General features: G+C 37.8%; 1 protein-coding gene across 1 annotated transcript in view; it reads left to right on the forward strand.

Moving 5' to 3' along the window:
* fab1 (fab1 kinase) overlaps positions 1-20,545 on the forward strand; it is a 37,168-nt gene that overhangs the window by 423 nt on the left and 16,200 nt on the right. The window contains exons 2-18 of the mRNA XM_069502883.1: positions 705-873; positions 1,392-1,525; positions 2,678-2,832; positions 3,725-3,808; positions 6,554-6,696; positions 9,040-9,141; positions 9,470-9,526; positions 10,751-10,912; positions 11,796-11,916; positions 12,247-12,355; positions 12,679-12,931; positions 13,598-14,342; positions 15,255-15,529; positions 15,957-16,140; positions 16,527-16,658; positions 18,573-18,663; positions 20,098-20,297. Coding sequence (XP_069358984.1) covers positions 705-873; positions 1,392-1,525; positions 2,678-2,832; positions 3,725-3,808; positions 6,554-6,696; positions 9,040-9,141; positions 9,470-9,526; positions 10,751-10,912; positions 11,796-11,916; positions 12,247-12,355; positions 12,679-12,931; positions 13,598-14,342; positions 15,255-15,529; positions 15,957-16,140; positions 16,527-16,658; positions 18,573-18,663; positions 20,098-20,297 — 3,116 coding nt within the window. The remainder of the gene's footprint in view (positions 1-704; positions 874-1,391; positions 1,526-2,677; positions 2,833-3,724; positions 3,809-6,553; positions 6,697-9,039; positions 9,142-9,469; positions 9,527-10,750; positions 10,913-11,795; positions 11,917-12,246; positions 12,356-12,678; positions 12,932-13,597; positions 14,343-15,254; positions 15,530-15,956; positions 16,141-16,526; positions 16,659-18,572; positions 18,664-20,097; positions 20,298-20,545) is intronic.

A 20,545-nucleotide genomic window follows, 5' to 3' on the forward strand; every position in this document is an offset into this window, starting at 1 on the left:
TATTGCATATACGTACATTTATACCGTTTTTAATTTGCTACTCCTTTATAAATGACAGTTGTTGATGAAACTAGCGACGACGAAGGTTCTTCTCGGTAGATCCAAGTCAGCCGAAATCACGTCTTGCTATGGTGTAGACTGTAGACCTTAATGTACTTAAACTTGCGAGATCTGTTATGACATAGGATCATCAACATTCAATAGGTGGTGCATGGGTCGCACTTCTATGCATGTAATCTGGCATTGCCTAGTAAAGATAACAGGAAGTCCAATCAGAACACGAGGTGTATGATTGCACATTTTATGTAGTACAAAAAAAGATCTCAGCGGGGCTCGTGTATTTAAAATTTAGTATAAAAGATCTGTGCAAGATGGGGAGATGCCCTATCAAAGTATAGCGCAAAATGGCGAATTCTAGAGAAGGCCTATGTCCAAAGAGGACAACCTGATCCATAAATTACCTAGTGCTGGTGTTACCAATTTGTAGAATAAATCATGTAAGATAGAATAATTAAATAATAAGAATAGGAAATTAGTAATACTGTTAGTAAGTAATATATGTATAAGTAGATCAGAGAATAAAGGCAATTGTTTATTTTATTTTATTATTTTATTTTAGACCTATGCAAACTTCCATGTAGCAACTTCAGATTGATCTACTAGTATTGCACATACTATATTATATGAAATTGTATAAATTTTAGAGTGGTACTCGTTACGCAGACACCGAGCTAGCTCGCTACTGGATGCCCGATGACATATCTATGGAATGTTATGAATGTGCGGCGAGGTTCAGCGCACTGAGGCGCAAGCACCACTGCAGAGTGTGTGGGCAGATATTCTGCTCGCGATGTTGCAGCCAGCGTGTGCCAGGTCAAATATCTTCTAGATTATCCATACTAATATTATAAATGCGAAAGTTTGTCTGTCTGACGGCTCAACCGTTTAACCGATTTTGACGAAATTTGGTACAGAGATAGCTTGCAACCCGGAGAAGGACATAGTCTTTTTATCCCAGAAAATTGTAGAGTTCCTACAGGATTTTTAATAAAAAAAATTTAATATACTTAATTATTAATATTCTTAATTTAATTTATTTTAGTTTTAATTCAATGTTGTTTTATTTTATTTTTAATTTAGATTTAAGTTTTTTAATATTGTCTTCATTTCATAATACTTTATGGCTAATCCCGTGCGACACAATTTCTGAACTAAACTAAATCAACAAGGGTGGATCTAGACTTTTTATATCCATACTATATACTATAATATATTATTATAAATCCATACTAGTAAATAAATGCGAAAACTAATGTTTAGATATGGAAGAAGATTTAATATTAAATGATTTGCACTTTGTGTTGTAATTTATGTAGGTTTTGACTTTCCAGGTCAAATATTCGGATGTGCGGGCGGGCTGCGCGTGTGTACGTACTGCTGTAACGTAGTGTTGACATACTTGCGCGAAAACGACATGACCAGTGACATCTCGCCCGACCTGAGGAGTCTGCAAGAGAGTCTGCAAGTAAGTAGTAGTAGTAATGGCCACTAGTCGGGCCTACCTTGTTAAGTAATGTCGTGTACACACGTTAGGGGTTGTTGCTTAGATCCTAATCTCTTGGGTATTTTCCTAATTTGAATTTGATAAATATTATCACTTTACTATATTATAAACTAGGATAAAAATAATGACACAAAAAAAAAAATTAAAATCCAACAAAGGTTTACAAAGTTACAGGCATTTTAATTTTGGAGTGGGAGGGCCTCTCTATCCCTGTCTCGCAAAACGAAAATTTGTATGAAACCGCACGAAGCCACTATGGCATTAGTAAAGTGTGACGTCAAAATGCTATATCGCTATCTCTGTCTATTCAGAAATATTTAAATGCTTATAACTTTTTTGTTATTTGATCGATTTAATTAGTTTTTCAGTTTACGTCATTATTTTTATCCTAGTATATAATAAAGTAATAAAAAAATTGTAGTCAAATACCCAATTTTTTTTTTATTTAGACTATTGTATAGTTACCACCTGTTTTGTGTGCCTTTACATTAAAATTTAAAAAAAAACCTACAGTATGACACACAGTGTCCACTGAGAAGTGCCCCTGGCAAGAGCCAGACGAATATTGAATCGTTTCGCACAGCGTGTTTGATTTTATACGCGCGTTCGATCACTACCCCTATTATAAATGCGAAAGTGAGTTTGTGTTTTGGTTTATTGGTTTGTCCTTCAATCACGTCGCAACGGAGCAACGGATTGACGTGATTTTTTGCATGGGTATAGTTTAAGACCTGGAGAGTGACATAGGCAGTGGCGTGCACATAATTCGAAGCTAGGGTAGGCATTACTTAGTAAAGTTACCTTTTTACTGAGTGCCATGATGAAAAATGAGGGCGAAATTATTTCAACTTGGTTAAGCAGTGCTTTTATGCCTCTATGAACTGCTCGCCACTGGACATAGGCTACTTTTTATCCCGGAAAATCAAAGAGTTCCCACGGGATTTTAAAAAACCAAAATCCACGCGGACGAAGTCGCGGGCATCATCTAGTATGTATATATATATTTTATAGCACCACAAAACACAAATGACAGGTATTATATAGGTAGGTTAGTGGAATATGGATTTTACATTTTCATTCAAATGCTTGTTGCTAAAGTTTTTTTGTTTCCAGGTAAAGTTCCCTGACAACAAAGTTCAGCAGAACAAGAACAGAGATTTCATGTTCGCGCGCGAACAGGAGCCATGCGAAGTCAGGAGTTCCACTAAAGAGGCTCTGCACGATGTATTCCGACAGCTCTATTACGCATTACCTACTCAACATCACAGGTACACCTCATCATCATCATCATCATCATCAACCCATCACCGGCTCACTACAGAGCACGGGTCTCCTCTCAGAGTGAGAAGGGTTTTGGCCATAGTCTACCACGCTGGCCATGTGCGGATTGGTAGACTTCACACACCTTTGAGAAAATTATGGAGATATCTCAGGCATGCAGGTTTCCTCACGATGTTTTCCTTCACCGTTAAAGCAAGTGATATTTAATTAATTAAAACGCACATAACTCTGAAATGTTAGAGGTGCGTGCCCGGGATCGAACCCCTGACCTCCGATTAGAAGGCGGACGTCCTAACCACTAGGCTATCACAGCTTACCTAAGCAGGTATACCTATAAATCTGTAAATATATACAGTACGCGGCCGAAAGTAATGTACATCGACCTTTAGAAAGAGATATGTAGCAGATTTGTAGAGCCCACTCTCTGTCGTTGAAACCGACAAAACGTCATATAGGTATGAGTGACAGAGACACGCATTGACCCCGAGTGGCCTACTTACGCAACGTTCGTTGACCTCTGGCGCAAGTCAGATGTTTTATTTGCAATATATCGAAAACTTTTACAAAATTATAGGATTATTTTTTTAGTTTAGTTTAATATTCTTTATTGTACACCAAAAAGAAAAGACACAAAAAGAAACATGCAAAAGAAGAACATACAATTAGCGGCCTTATCGCTGTGAAGCGTTCTCTACCAGGCAACTAGGTTGAAGAGGATTTAAAGGCTAGTGAAACTAGGTTTAAGGTGTATTTTTAAAATATTTTTTCGTGTTTTTTTTTTGTGTTACACCAGTAATCATCAGTACTATCACCTGTCTTCGTTTTTGCCAGTATGTTTCCATCTTTACACCGTTAAAACAACCAAACAATACTTTATAGGTATCGTCTAATGAGGTACAATAGCGTCTGGCGCGGGTACGACATTATGCAGTGGATTATGGATAATACGTCGCAAAAAACCAGGTAAGCTGATATCTGTCTGTCTTTCCTTGTCCATACTAATATATTACTAGCTGACCCGCCCCGGCTTCGCTCGGGTGGAATTTAGAAAATCGGGCGTAGGGGTAGAATTTTTAAAAATCCTGAAATAGTACCGAAGTTTTTTTTTTTGGAACCGAAAACCCCAATATCAAGTTTCATGGAAATAACTTGAAAAATTACGGACTTTCACGCAAACTTTCATCCCTTATTTAACCCCCTTGGCAGTAGAATTTTCAAAAATCGTGAAGTATGTATTTTTTATTCTTAACTGAAAGCCTGTATACCAATTTTCATCGATGTAACTTTAAAAATGATAGACTTTCATACAAACTTCCATCCCCCATTTTCCCCCCTTAGGGGTGGAATTTCTTAGTGGATACCTACTCTTTACAAAGAACACACCCTCCAAATTTCATGTCTCAGTGGTTTAGGCTGTGCGTTGATATATAAGTCAGTTATTCAGTCAGGACTTTGAATTTTATATATATACTAGCTGATCCCCGCGGCTTCGCCCGCGTAGATTTTTAAAATCGGTTCAGTAGTTCTAAAGATTACCCCCTACAAACAAACTTAACGACATTACCTCTTTCTACACTAATATTATAAAGAGGAAAACTTTGTTTGTTTGTTTGTTTGTTTGTACTGAATAGGCTCAAAAACTACTGGACCGATTTTAAAAATTCTTTCACCATTCGAAAGCTACATTACACCGTGCAGCAGAAATCGTAATATTTTAATTTCGCCATAACTTCAAAACCAAACGTCCAATTTTAATCATTCAAAGACCAAATATTATCTCCATAAACTGTTCTTAGTGATGAAATCATTTATTTTGATAAGGATTAATAGCATGAGTAAAATAAACGCGTTTAAATGTAGTCCAAAAAAATTCAAGATTTTTAAATAAAAAAATGGTTGCTGTGCCTCACTCGACATAGATGGGTATAGTGTGTCGCGGACTTTTTTGTAGATATTTATAAGATCTACAATTAATTAGAACATTTTATGGTTCTATCTTTTATAGTTTAGGCAGCGTACGCAAAATAAGTAACTTTTCTGGTTGATTTTTTACACCTTGTGTCCGAAAAACCCAAATATCTTACGGAACCCTATTTTTTTCCAAAATAAAATATAGCCTATGTTACTCGTGGATAATGTAGCTTTCGAATGGTGAAAGAATTTTTAAAATCGGTCCAGTAGTTTTTGAGCCTATTCAGTACAAACAAACAAACAAACAAACAAACAAAGTTTTCCTCTTTATAATATTAGTGTAGATAGATAATCCATACTAATAATGTGATCTGTATTTTTAACCGACTTCAAAAAAAGAAGGAGGTTCTCAATTCGACTGTATTTTTTTTTAAGGTTCCGTACCTCAAAAGGAAAATCGGAACTCTTATAGGATCACTTCGTTGTGTATCTGTCTGTCTGTCGGTCTGTCAAGAAACCTACAGGGTACTTCCCGTTGACCTAGAATCATGAAATTTGGCAGGTAGGTAGGTCTTGTAGCAGACATTTGGGGAAAAATTTAAAAAACGTGACTTTGTGGTTATATCATACAAAGAAAATTAAATTGTGGTCATGAACTAATAATAATTAGTATTTTCAATTTTCAAAGTAAGATAACTATATCAAGTGGGGTATCATATGAAAGGGCTTCACCTGTGCATTCTAAAACAGATTTTTATTTATTTTTATGCATCATAGTTTTTGAATTATCGTGCAAAATGTCGAAAAAATACGACTGTAGTACGGAACCCTCGTTGCGAGAGCCTGACTCGCACTTGGCCGGTTTTTTATACTATCCATACTCCATAGAGATTTTTAATTTTAGTTACCAGTGCCTTCGCCTGCGTAAAATTTGAAACAAACTAAGCACTTATATTTTTCATGGTCCACTAACACATAGAGGTGATACTAAAACAAAAATATACTGCAAAAATCACGTCTTCGTAAAGAATTCTAATTTAATAATACATAGATATCTGATAATACCTAATTTAGGCCAATTTCTAGATAATTTTATCAGATAATTTTTGGACCTATGTAAGTACCTTATCGATGCACAAATTTATGTCATTCGCTTTGTGTCCGTGAAAACGTTAAGGCTATCATTATCAACACATTTTACCTCTAGTTGTTGACCGCGAATTCATCTGCGTGTATTACTTGTGTATACTTACCTACTGTGTTACAAAATTAATTTTAAAATCATTATTTTTTCCGTGCAGTGAAACTAAAATATTGTGTCTGCTTTAGGAAACCTAGTGTGAATTTCTGAAAATTTGTGTTAAAAGTTTTTCAATTTCATTAAATCAAAAAGTGTAATTTATTACCTACTAGCTGATGCCCGCGACTTCGTCCGCGTGGAATTAAAAAACCCCGTAGGAACTCTTTGATTTTCCGGGATAAAAAGTAGCCTATGTCACTCTCCAGGTCTTTATTCTATACCCATGCAAAAATCACGTTAATCCGTTGCGACGTGATTGAAGGACAAACCAACAAACAAACAGACTTTCGCATTTATAATGAGGGTACTGATTTGATTTTGATCTCGGATTGTAATCGGCATCGCCAAGCGTGAGGGCGCCGAGACAAACGATGGAGAGGTTACATTCGATGTTTTGATCGATGTTGAAAAATATATCAAGAAAACCGAAATACAAAATACAGAACAGAGATGTGTGGACATTATTGTGTTTATTTTTGGAATGATAAAAATGGCAGGGCTCAAGCGGCGATCCTATGTCAGAGCCTCCTAAGCAACGGGTATATGGAGCGTATGACCGAGCCGGCCGTGTTCGCGGACTACGCGCTCTACCGCCCCATGCAACTGAGGCGGGACAGCGACTCCAATGACACGCCGACAGGTAAACAGCGCCAAGCACCGCGTTGTGATTATTATTATTATCATATATTATTTGCTCTCACGCCCGTGTACAAAATAGATACATATAAAAGCCAAAAGAGTTGTAATATACTTACATACATAAAAATAAATAAACCTACATAAACATTACATACATACATATTTGTACCGGGCGGAGGATTTATTATTATTATTTATTTATTTATTATTTAATTAGAACGGCCATAAAGCCAATTACACTCATTAAACTACGAGTACAAACTAACATAAACATACTTACAAAAATTGTTAAAATTATAAATTTTAACAATGATGCGGCGGAGGTCACATTGGCACCGATTCCGTTGTCTTTCTCTAAACTAAATTTAGAGTATCTGCATCCTTTTCTTTTTAATAATGCTAAAAATGGGCCGGAACATGAACTTTACATTTTTTTAAAAATTTATTTATATTGTTATAAATAAATTTTTAATAAAATGTAAATGTAAGCGTACACCAATTAATACATAGTTTTTCTCTCGCCACACTGGTGAGCCAGTTTGTTGGCGAGCTCTAAAGACTCTAAATTTTAGTGCACGCTACAAATTTAAACAGTAGGCTCGCGACTGTGCGCTAAAATCACGGGGTTTGTCCTTTTCATATTACATTAGTAAGAAGAGGATGCGAATACTCTAAAATTAGGATGTGCTCAGAATCAGTACCATTGTCCACGAGTCGTCAACACAAAGGGAAACGCCAATTCGTCAAAAGGTTTTCGGCCAAAGTCAATCCATCAATGAAATTAATGCACATGAAAGACATTAGAATAGAATAGAATAGAATAGAATAATGTTTATTCGAGGTATATAGGTGGTACATGGTGTAGGCAATATCGTCCTGTACAGCAGTGCAACACCTCGAACAGGTAGGCCACTCAGCTTGTGTTGAGACGTCGGGCCCCTCAGACACAAACCTCTAGAGCAAATATCTGAGGTACCAGATGCCCCAATGCTGATTTTCAGTGACCGCCTTTTAAATATTACCTAAACGTCAGTGGCATAGAATATATAAAGTTGGCGAGTAAATGGATAAATAAAATGAAATAAAGTGTTTACAGTTTTTAAATTTAAAGTGATATAGGACATAAAAGAAGAAATAAGAAATAATACACTGAAATAGATGTTGTAAATTGTAAGAATAGGAAAATTGTACGATAGTTTTTTTTTGTAAGTATAATAAAGAAAAAATAAAATAAAATAAAATAGCTCGCAAGGTGTGGATGAGAAAGTAAAGTTTGGTAAGATAAATAAATTAAATAAATTTTGACTAAATCTGTAACTTTTGAATATTTAAAAGATGTTTTTTAAATTTTACTTTAAAAGCGCCAGAAGTCTGCCATTAGGACTGCCATTACAGTTAAAGAAACAAACACTTCATATTTTGGACATAGAACTGGTTTTATAAACCTTTTTGTTTATTTGTTTTCTTAGTAAGAACTACTGCAATACCTATTACCTACATTGCCAAGATTGTCATTACGAGCGGAATTAATTGAGTGTCTTTTAATTATGCCGGAGTATTAACCGTTACAAGCAATATTACAGTCATTAAATAAGTTTTTTTAGTATTCATAACATTGATGGATGGATTTTGGCCAAGAATAGTTTCCTTTTGGTGACGAGTCGTAATCAATTTTGAATTAAAAATAATACCTATTAGCCATGTTAATCAAGACGAATATTTCTCTTTCCGCTCCAACTAAGCGTAAAGCTTGTGCTAGCACCGATATTCATTGGAACATATTGTTACCATGAAGCGCCGCATCTACGGAAAATATTTATATCGCTGGTATTGAGTTGATATGGTGCGCGACAGACCGACGGCCCACGGGCATTTTACCTTGAACTTTAGCATTCACGTTTCTGTTACATACAAATTTGCAACTCTTAAAACATATATTTGCAAAATGAAAATGTATTTTAGCGTTTAAACTACCGTGAGTGATTTCCATTCTAAATAATATCTGTCCCGGCTGTACTCACGTGTTTAGTCGACGTTAGCCCGACTAGTTTCGAACCCATCCGGGGTCCTTTTTCAAGGGAGTCCGTTCGCGCACGCGCCGCGGTTTTGACTGCGGGCCGCGTATGCCGCTGCCCGTAGAGCCCGTTGTGAGGGTGGCTGGGGTGGGGGGGAGACAGCTGCCGATCGTCTCCCGACAGTTCTTGCTGATCTTCATCGCTGGAACCGTCACCGAAATCCAGGCACGCGGAGCTAATGGTGTCCTGTCCCACGACTGATGCCCTTGTCTTGAGTACAGCCGGGACAGATATTATTTAGAATTAAAATGTATTACTTTCCATTACAGCAGAGGAATGTAATAACGGCCTTGTAGAGAGCGTATCGTCATATTGCCTGGATCTAAACCTAGGGAATAGCTCGGCTAGACTTATAAAAGCGACGAAAACTGGTAAGAAACAGAGTTAGACGTAAGAATTTATTTTAATAAAGCAGGGAGCTAAATTATTTTATACTAGCTTATGCTCGCGACTTCGTCCGCGTGGACTACACAAATTTCAAACCCCTATTTCACCCCCTTAGGGGTTGAATTTTCAAAAATCTTTTCTTATCGGATGCCTACGTCATAATAGCTATCTGCATGCTAAATTTCAGCCCGATCCGTCCAGTAGTTTGAGCTGTGCGTTGATAGATCTGTCAGTCAGTCAGTCAGTCAGTCAGTCAGCCACCTTTTCCTTTTATATATTATAAGATAAGATAAGATGTCGTGATGTTTTTAGAACCGAAATCAACACCGACCAGTGAAGAGGACCAGCCAATTTTAGATCATAATGAAAGTAAGTTATCGTAAACAATGGCTTATAAATATCCTTGACTGTGAATTTAAGCAAGCTAACCTGAGTATAGCAACTTTTATTAAACTGATGTTCTTAGCTATTTTTCCATAATAATGCTAAAATAGCTCAACGGGTTGCGAAGCTGAAGTGGCAATGGGCAGGGCACATAATTTGAAAAACCGATAGAAGTTTGGGTTCCAAGGTGCTAAAGAAAGGAGACCTCGCACTGGAAAGCGCAGCATTGCAAGGCAAGGTAGGGTTAGCGCACACAGAGCATTTTGCTGCTCAGTGTTTGCTAACACTAAAAAGCTAATTCTAGTAAGGGCTGATTTTTCTATTGCCAAATAAACTTTCTAACCAAGAGTGTCAAAACATCTTTATTGCTCAGTTAAAAGTTATTGGGCGATTGAAAAGTCGGTCCTAAAATAAATAAATACGAATAACTAAGCTAGATACATTTATAATTAACTATTTATAATATTGGTATGTAATAGGCATCCACAGGCTAAACTGATCTCAGAGGGCGCCACAAGAGGTCCGGCCAATGTCAATGTCGAAATCAACATTATTCAATTCGTTGTTTGTTAGCTTTGCTAAGAATTAATTATTGGTGAAATGGATACAATACAATATACGATTGTTTCGTCAATTATTTAAAGATGTATGATAATATCTGGAAGCTCGTACAATTAAAATGATGGCGTTTGACAGCTCAGTATAGCAGTGGCCCTACCGCGGTTGTTTGACAGCTACAATGTCACGATCGCAATCATCTCTGATTGGTTAATGCTCGCTCACTATTGGCCACAATGCATTGTTGCAACAAGAATCGCACACATTCAGCCAATCAGAACAATTGAGATTGTAATAATGATTGATGCAAGTTTTAGACAATCGCCCCCCTGGTTCCACAGATGATAAACTATCTCTGCTGTCGGTTCGCTTATGCGCCACCTGTCGGGATAAATTGGTAGCGTGGATCCCCATTATGGATATAAGTCCCGCAAATTGCTATAATTGCGCTGGAACCATCTCTCATTAACATCAAAATGACGTCATTTTGCCGTCAGCCGAAATTAAAATATACCATCATCTCGACACTTCAGTCTAGTGCTGACGTCACTAAAATGGCGGCCACGCGCATTAGCAATTTGCGGGTCTTATAACAATTTAATGAAGAGAATAAATATAATGAGTTTATTTAGAGCGACACTTTATTTGTAGACGGCAACGATACAAAACAAGTGTGCAAAGCAATAGAACAATCTGGTGAGGAGCATCTAAAGTTGTTGATGCGCCAGTGGCTGGCTAGGGAAGGATTACCGGCCTCGTGGTTGGACGCGCTGTACCCGCTATGCGTACACGCCGCCGATATCACGGCACCCGGTCAGTGAAAACACATTTTGCACAAAAATATTTGAAAGCCAACATCAAGCCTTAAAAAGAAGTTATTCGAATATTTAATTAAAAACATTTTTTATAGTGTTGACGAATATCTAAGATGACATTTTTTCCTTTAGTGTGTATTTGGTTACCTTTCGACATATTTTGTATTAAGTACTATCTTGTTTTTTTATTCTTTTGTGACTAAGTATTAAATTTGGCAAATTTTATCAAAACTATGTACACGTTTGTTAGGAATATCATATTGCATGCTAATAGGCAGAATTTGGCTGTACCTTTTTGTTTTGTAACATCTCCACTGTTTACCCAGATTCGCAATAAAGAAATTTGAATTTGAATTGAATTTGAAGCGATCCCCTGCTGGTCATAGGTCTCTTGTATACACTTCTACATGTCACGGTATTGCGCCACCTGAATTCAGCGGCTCCCCGTAACTCGTTTGATGACGTCTCCCCAGCTAATGAGGAGTCTTCCAACATTCCAGAGATTGTGTGCAAGAGAATTAGCTACACTATACAATATGATGCTGATGTATCTTAAGATTTAATAAAAGCCTTTGACAGAGTGTACCATACAGTTTTTTCCAAAAGTGTATCTTTGGCATAATATTTTATTAATATTAGTCAATAAACTATGTTTTTGGTTGTATACCGAGTAAAAGTAATATATAAATAACTTTTGAATATCGAACCTCCAGGAATTGGGGTTCCTCAAGGTTCGATTTTGGGTCCAGTACTGTTTCATGTATATACTAACTAAAGCGACAAAAACGCTACGATTAAACTCTTATACATCAACATATCCAGTTGGACAGATCGATAACTGATTTTTTACGTAAATTACCAAGTCTCCATCGTGCTTTTAGATATGCTTAGCAACGACATCGACGTTCGGAACTACGTGCAAGTGAAGAAGGTTCCGGGTGGGAACATGACTGATAGTTGCGTCATACAGGGAGTCGTTATGACCAAAAATGTTGCACACAGGTTAGTTTATTCCTTTTTAATAAGTAAGTACCTACATCTGTTCTCCCTGCTGTTTATTACCCAATTTTTTCAAAATGTTATTTAAGTAAATAATATAATTTTTGCAGTAATCCTTCTCAATTTTTAACCGACTTCCAAAAACGAGGTGGTTCTCAATTCGGTTTTTTTTAATGTATGTACATATCTATTTTTTCGAGGTTTCTGGACCGATTTGCAAAATTATTTTTTTACTACACCAATCAGCGCCAGACATCACATTTCAGTTTTTTATTTGACATTGATATTAGAATTTTATAGACAGGGTATTTTTATTTGAATTGTTTTTTCCAGAGGCATGCCAAAACACATATCAAACCCTACAGTGCTATTGCTGGATTGTTCTATTGCGTATCAGAGGGTAGAGGGAAAACTTACTTCTTTGGAGCCTCTTCTAATGCAGGTTAGATTTTATTTTCCTTTGATTTGATATCTATATTAAGGGGTACCCGAACAATAATTAATTAATACATCTGATTACAGCCAAGCGCTAAAAATAATAGAATTGAATTTCTGATTCAATATTAATTGGTTTTGGGTTAATGTTTTACACCAAATACCAAAATTTCAGGTATGTAACTTATTTCGTCTCTGAGCTAGAGTCCTATTACATGCGGACAGACAGCAATGACATTAATAGAGGTCCGTTTTTACCCTTTGGGTACGGAACCCTAGAAAAAAAGCGCGACACCGATTTAGATAAAAATGTTATGTACACTTTAATAGGAGCAAGAATATTTAGTCCGTTGCGCCGCCCGAATATCAGCCCTTCGGCCTAAAGTTGTGCTTGTGCGAGGAAGCGCAGCCAGGGCTGTGCAAGACGCCCTGCGCGGCGAGGGCGTAGCCCTAGCTGTAGGAGTCCGCGACCGAGCCCTGCGGCGGAGCGCCCGCTGTGCCCGGGCTGACCTGGTGGCCTCTATCGATGCAAGGATCGGAATGCCCCGGTTGGGCACTTGCAGGAACTTTTATGTCAAGAATTGTGAGTATAAACACCATAATTGCTTAATAGGGCCTATACTTATTATAGTTCGTGCATTTCACGAAGGCGAGTGGCTCATGCTTGTGTTTGAGTCGTATCGGTATAAGTAAGGTAGGTACAGTAAATGTGTGCGTTTGCGAGCGCTTGCTCGCGACTGATTGGTCCGACGTGCACGCACACTTACGCAATGTTCGTGTATACGACGTTATCACAAGTAAAGTCCACTCGCCTTCGTGAATTGCAAGAACTGTACCTTCCAAGGTATTACTAATAATATTGAGTATTTCCTAGGATGTACTTATAATCCGTTTCAGATATAATAACGATCGGCAAGCTACTTTTTAACACTTGTAGATACCAAACGGAACTTTTAAAGATCATTTGTGTGTCTGTCAGAGCCGGTTTGCTCCTAAACTGCTCGACCGATTAAGTTGGGTACACATATACATTTCTGTGACCCAAATACGAATCTTGAATATGGGTGGTGGCCGGTGGGTCACATTTGGTAGGCAAACAAAGTTAAGAAAAGAAAGTTTTGCAAACTATAGTGTACACACACCTTTGAGAACATTATCGAGAACTCTTAGGCGTACAAGTTTGGTGCTCAGTAATATAAATTATTATAGTTAAATTTAAATGATTCTTACCAATATTGCCAGTTGTCAGTTTCTAGTAAAACTCTCATGGTGCTAGAAGGCTGTGCGGAACCACAATTAGGCTGCTGTATATTACTCCGTGGAGGATCCCTACAGGAACTCATTCGTGTAAAGAAAATAGTCAAATTCATGCTCCTAGCATGTTATAACTGGAAACTAGAAAAGGCATTCCTAGGTGATATAGAAGCAGTACTACCCGAACCCGGAACTTTTGTCGATGATGAAGATGATCAACATGACAAAAATGACAAAATGGGTGCTGAAAGTAATTTCAGAAATCAATTTAATAGTCAAGATGACAATGATGACAGTAATAATGACATTTCCGAAGGAAGTGATAAAATATTTGGTAATACAAATAATGCTCTTGATGATCCTAATAAGCAAAGTGATAATGCAACAAAAAATTCGAATATTGATATCGATGAATCTCGTAATAATGGATCTGAAAAAGAAGCGACAGAAAATTTAAATCATAATTCAAATGTGAATAAAAATAAAGTAAATGAAAAAGTAAAAGAATTACAACAGAATAAACAAAATGACCACAGTGAAATAAATAAATCAGTAGAAATAGATGATCCGTTGCAAAAATCAAAGCAGTTTTCTCGTAAAACTGATAGCGATAAAAATCTAAGTTGTGGTGTCCCTATTAAAGACTTTAGTGATCCTTTACAATCTAGACTTTCTGTGGATGATGATGTGTTTCTTCCAAAAGAAGAAGCTAAGTTAAAAGCAGATAGTCATAGTGAAAGGTAAGTAAATTAAACTTGTTAAATTTTTCCAAACAAAAATTTTGCACACCGTTGTTAAACTATTTAACTAATAATTCCTATGATTAACTAAGAATACTAATAGAAAAACTGACAATAAAATCAATTAATTTTATAATTATCTGAATTTTAGTAATGAACAAATGATAGCGGAATACCGTTAGTATATTTGTAACCTGTCTGAGGCTAGACTGTGATGAACAATGAACTTTTCAGCTTTGCTATTGATTTATAACATAAAATAATCTACTTACGCATTGAAATCACTCATTGCCTAATTATTATCTTAAAATTTAGGGCACGCGTAGTGTGTATTCCGTTGAGGGTATCCCTGTCCTGTCCAAGGATGTATTTTGGGTCCTAATTTGTTTCTGGTTTATATTAATGCTCTACCTTACCATTTCGCAATATTAGCGAATAGCGACCTTATATAGAGGCACATAGTGTATCATAGATAAAATCCATTCGCAGACAATCGATGACAGTCGATCTAATAAAGAGCAGCAAAAATAAAACCAAGAAATAAAATCACTTCAACATAAATATTTTTCAAAAAGTCGCCGTAATCTAAATATATAAAAGGAAAAGGTGACTGACTGACTGACTGACTGACTGACTGACTGATCTATCAACGCACAGCTCAAACTACTGGACGGATCGGGCTGAAATTTGGTATGCAGATAGCTATTATGACGTAGGCATCCGCTAAGAAAAGATTTTTGAAAATTCAACCCCTACGGGGGTGAAATAGGGGTTTGAAATTTGTGTAGTCCACGCGGACGAAGTCGCGAGCATAAGCTAGTATCAACTAAAGTCGAACAATAATAATTAGTCTCAGACAAAAAGCGATCGTCTCACCTCTGCATTAGCTCTAAAATTGAATAAACATTACAGATGGTGTACAGATGACGTGGTACTGTCGATGTCTCCCAACATAGTAATACCGGCACCCTCACTAAACCTGCTGCCTTTGCAACAGCCGCAAACGCCTCACACTCCTAGAGCTTTGCGCAAAGAGTCTGTTAAGGCACCGTCTAAGAACGTGAAGATACAACAGCACCCGTTTGTCAGTAATCCCATAGCAGCACCGGCGGATGACGCAGCGTTAAGAGCATCTTTAGCCAACTTCCGTGCTGTTGGTTGCCAGCTACCTACTAATAAACATAAACGTATGTATTACCTTTGTTTGTCTGGTGGGAGGCTTCGGCCGTGGCTAGTTACCACCCTACCGGCAAAGCCGTGCCGCCAAGCGATTTAGCGTTCCGGTACGATGCCGTGTAGAAACCAAAGGGGTACGGGTTTAATAAAAACTGCCATATCCCTTCCAGGTTGCCTGCTATCATCTTAGACTGCATCATCACTTACCATCAGGTGAGATTGCAGTCAAGGGCTAACTTGTATCTGAATTTAAAAAAAAAAACCTACATAATCACTACCCATATTCTAAATACGAAAGTGTGTTTGTTTGTTGGTTTCTCCTTCAATCACGTGCACATTTTTACAAACACAAACAGTACAAATGAGAACCAAACTACGTTTCTATGGAGCGCGCTGCCAATGAACTCCTCTTAATACTAAGTACTGTTATTTTTACAGCCGAATGTCCTCACTATAAAGTATCAGTAGTAAAATCTATGGAAGCAGAAGCGGAATCTAACAAGAACTCTGAGAGAGAACCCGTGGACGTCCTGTCGCCAGAAAATCATCAACGACTGAGCCTCTTGCTGTACAGTTATTGCAATAAGTCGCCCAACGTGCCGGACTTCTGCGTTAATCCTTGGTGAGTTCCAAAAAGTAAAACAACTCATTAGATTGTACTTCTTTTTTTTTTTTTATCTTTTATTAACAGGCTTTTACAATTATGTATGTCAGCCTTACTTCTTCTTTTACTTCATTTGATGTATACTAGCTTATGCTCGCTTCGTCCGCGTGAACTACACAAAGATCAAACTTTACAGTAGCGACAGCAACGCGGCAGCAGTAGCAATACGATAGTTCATTTACTGTCTCTTTTCTTCTTCTTCTCATTTTGCTTTGTGGCTATTGCTGTCTCTCTCTAGCCGGACGTTTGACAGCAATGATCGCGAGCTTTACGCCTGTCGCAAGCCTGTCGCGAGATACGTAGACACCCCGCCGCGCCCGGTTTGATAACTGAGTTTTTTCCAGGACGGTGACAATGGAGATGTACAGCCGGCACGACATTTCCCTCGGAGCTTTCCTGGAGAAGTACTGCTTCAACAGCGACCACAAATGCCCTGCTCCCAACTGCCACATACCAATGAACCAACACGTCAGGAAGTTAGTGTTTTTTTTTAAAGAATATTAGCCAATGATGACTAATATTCCCCTTCCCCCTCTAACTAAGCGTTAAGGGGACTCAGTTCGGTGCTTTCTTCGTACAAACGTAGGAGGGAAATTACAACAATATTCGATATTGTACACACAAAACTAAGAATTATATCGATTTATCTCGTCATTATCTAGGTTTATTGATATATAAAATATTGAAGAAAGTATTGATTTAAAAGTTACGAGGCTCAAAAGATTCCTATTTTAACACTAAATTAATGACAACTTTGGGCGTAAATAAATAAGATTAGGGATATGAAAATTCTAAAACAATTTATCATTAGACGTAGTTTATTTATTCATTACTTGGAATAATTTTACTTTGCAAACATAAATTCAGCAGTTTTTTCTCAAAAATACTTTTCCTGAACCCTTTTCGCGCGCTTGATTTCGGTGAAAATCATCGTGCCTCTCAACTTTCTCATACAATGTCAAGTGAAAAGCAAACATGTTACCCACGTGCGCTGCCAATTTCGGTCGAGCGTCCTGCGTCACCTTAAGCTTGTGCTAGGAGTAGGTACGGCAATTAGTGCAAGGGGTGGGGTTTGACCAGGCGACCTTTCGGTTTTCAGTCCAGACCTTTAATTTTATCACTACCCATATTATAAATGCGAAAGTATGTTTGTTGGTTTGTCCTCCAATCACACTGCAATGGAGCAAAAAATTGACGTGATTTCTTGCATATTTTTCCCGGAAAAACAGAGAGTTCCCACGCGATTTCAATAAACTAGATCCACGCGGACGTATTTGCGGGCATCAGCTAATCTTTTATAATATAAAAATGAATCACTAAATGTGTTGGTCATCGCAAAATCTCGAGAACAGCTGAACCGATTTCGTTAATTTTTTTTATAATATTCCTTGAAGTACGAGGATTGTTCTTACGGAGAGAAGAATTTAAAAAATTTTAATCGACTGTTAGGCGGAACGAAGTTCGCCGGGGCAGCTATTTGCAAATAAATTTACCAAAGCTTAAGCTAGTAACGATTTACTAGAATAACCCTATTGGATACTTGTTAATCTACCTAAAAGTTATAGCCCGCGCCAATTAAATAGTCGTTCTTCCCTCCCTGCGACTCGTCTGATGTCGTCCGTCCACCTTGGGGTGTTTCCTTCCAACACTGCGTCTTCCGGTGTGAGGTCACCATTCCAGCACCTTGGGGCCCCAACGTCTATCGGTTGTACGAACTATGTGCCCTGCCCATTGCCACTTCAGCTTCGCAACCCGTTGAGCTACGTCGGTTACTCTAGTTCTCCTACGGATCTCCTCATTTCTGATGTGATCACGTAGAGAAACTCCAAGCATAGCTTTCTCCATCGCCCGCTGAGTGACTCTGAGCTTTCTTATGAGGCCCATAGTTGCAGTAGCACCTTGGGACCCCAACGTCTATCGGTTTTACGAACTATGTGCCCTGCCCATTGCCACTTCAGCTTCGCAACCCGCAAAAGTGAATGTAAGGATATATCTAATTAACAGTAATCTTCGTCTACGAAAAAATAAACTTTTCGTGGTCCCACATCACCGCACTGTTGCTAGATCTATGTCACCTATACCCCGTTCATTAGCATCGTTCAACGCGCTTTTGGACAATAATGCTCAATGGGACCCATTTAATGATGGGTCTATAATACTGGTTCGGGAGTTACTGAAGTACGCTGAGAGCATTACATGAATATGTCATTCAATGTTCTCAGCGTACATATTCAAAATTCTTTGATTTTTTATCGTTTTGTATTTTATGTCTTTTTTCTTGTACCTTTATTTGTATTTAAATTTATTATTAATTATCTAGTTAGTGTAAGTGGCACTGCCGTTCTAATAAGATGTAAAAAATAAAATAAATAAATAAAAAATCTACCTAGGTTCGTGCACGATGACGTATGCATCACAATAACCTGCAACACCATCGGCCACAGCAACGTCGATAAAACCAAAGAGGAGCAGAACAAACAGGTGCGTATCTTACACATTTTTCATTATCTGTAGTAAATATTTCAAAAATAATTATTAACCGTCTGCCAAACGCATTTGGGATAGGCCGTAGCTATGAGACGATTGTTCGTTCTTTAGGGTTATTGACGGAATTTATAACAGAATTCTAAACAAATAACTATACTAACTAACCTATTCCTATAATAACTAACTAACCACGAAGAGAAGTTAGACAGAGACAAAAAAACCGGCCAAGTGCGAGTCAGGCTCGCGCAACGAGCGTTCCGTACTACAGTCGTATTTTTTCGACATTTTGCACGATAATTCAAAAACTATGATGCATAAAAATAAATAAAAATATTAATTATTAGTTTATGACCACAATTTTTTTTGTGTGATGTAACCACAAATTCAAGGTTATCAGATTTTTCCCAGAATGTCAGCTGTAAGACCTACCTACCTACCAAATTTCATGATTCTAGGTCAACGGGAAGTACCCTGTAGGTTTCTTGACAAACCGACAGACAACAAAGTGATCCTATAAGGGTTCCGTTTTTCCTTCTGAGGTACGGAACCCTAAAAATCAGTGGGCGTTAACCATTTCTTCTTAACCGTGTCTTCGCATTGAATTTCGAATGTGACTCAAGATGGTTAACGCTCACCCCTCACGCTTTTTTCCTCTGTCATTTGTATGGGATTACGTAACGTTTTTAATTAATTAAATATCACTTGCTTTAACGGTGAAGGAAAACATCGTGAGGAAACCTGCATGCCTGAGAGTTCTCCATAATGTCCTCAAAGGTGTGTGAAGTCTACCAATCCGCACAATGGCTAGCGTGGTAGACTATGGCCAAACCCTTCTCACTCTGAGAGGAGACCCGTGCTCTGTAGTGAGCTAGTCATGATGATGACGTAACAGAGACAGCCCTACACAAATTTCTCTGCCGGTCATGGGTTGATCATGATGATGACGTAACAGAAACAGCCCTACACAAATTTCTCTCCGTGGATACAGTATAGAAATAGTATTTGCTGTAAGAATAGAACGCCGCTGATTTTCTGCTACATGACGTTTTGTTGGAAAAATACTCAGAATAAATACCTGGAAAAATATTTTATTACACATGATATTCCAGCTAAGACGTGACAAATTTGCGGAAACTACGTCCTATTTTTAGTTTGAATGCATTATTTTAGAATTTTTAGAATTTGTTTAGTAATCACTTGGTACACAATCAATTAATTTACAAAACCACTATAATAATTAATAATCAGTAAAATAATATGTGTAAACAAAAACAACACAATCGATAGAACTGCATTAGTGAAACACTGCGTCGCAATTCTATCGCCCATCCCTGGAGCAATGAAACTTAACACATAATTGATTAAAGTCTAAATATAACTATTTGCTAGAGATTACAAAAAAAATACAAAACAATGCGTTACTACCAGGTGATGTTCTGGTCGCGCTGCGAGCAGTGCGGCGCGGTGTCGCGCGGGTCGCGACTGTCGCGCCTGTCTCTGTCGCTGTCGCTGGCGCAGTACGTGCGCACGCGCCTGTCCGCGCCGCGGTACGCGCGCGAACAGTGCGCGCACGCGCTCAACGCGCACTCGCACGCATTTGTGAGCCGTCTGACAACTGCTTGCTTTAGGTGAGTATTCTCTGGTAAGTATAGTATAAAATTATGCTGTGTGTACCAAAGGGATCTGTCTGTCTGTCAAGAAACCTAGAGGACACTTCCCGTTGACCTAGAACCATGAAATTTGGCAGAAGGTAGGTCTTATAGCACAAGTAAAGAAAAAAATCCGAAAACCGTGAATTTGTGGTTACATCACTAAAAAAAATTGAAATATGTTCATGAACAAATAAAATTAGTATTTTTAATTTTATAACAAAGGT

The sequence above is a fragment of the Maniola hyperantus genome, chromosome 14 (assembly GCF_902806685.2).
Source record: "Maniola hyperantus chromosome 14, iAphHyp1.2, whole genome shotgun sequence".
Classification (NCBI taxonomy): Eukaryota; Metazoa; Arthropoda; class Insecta; order Lepidoptera; family Nymphalidae; genus Maniola; species Maniola hyperantus.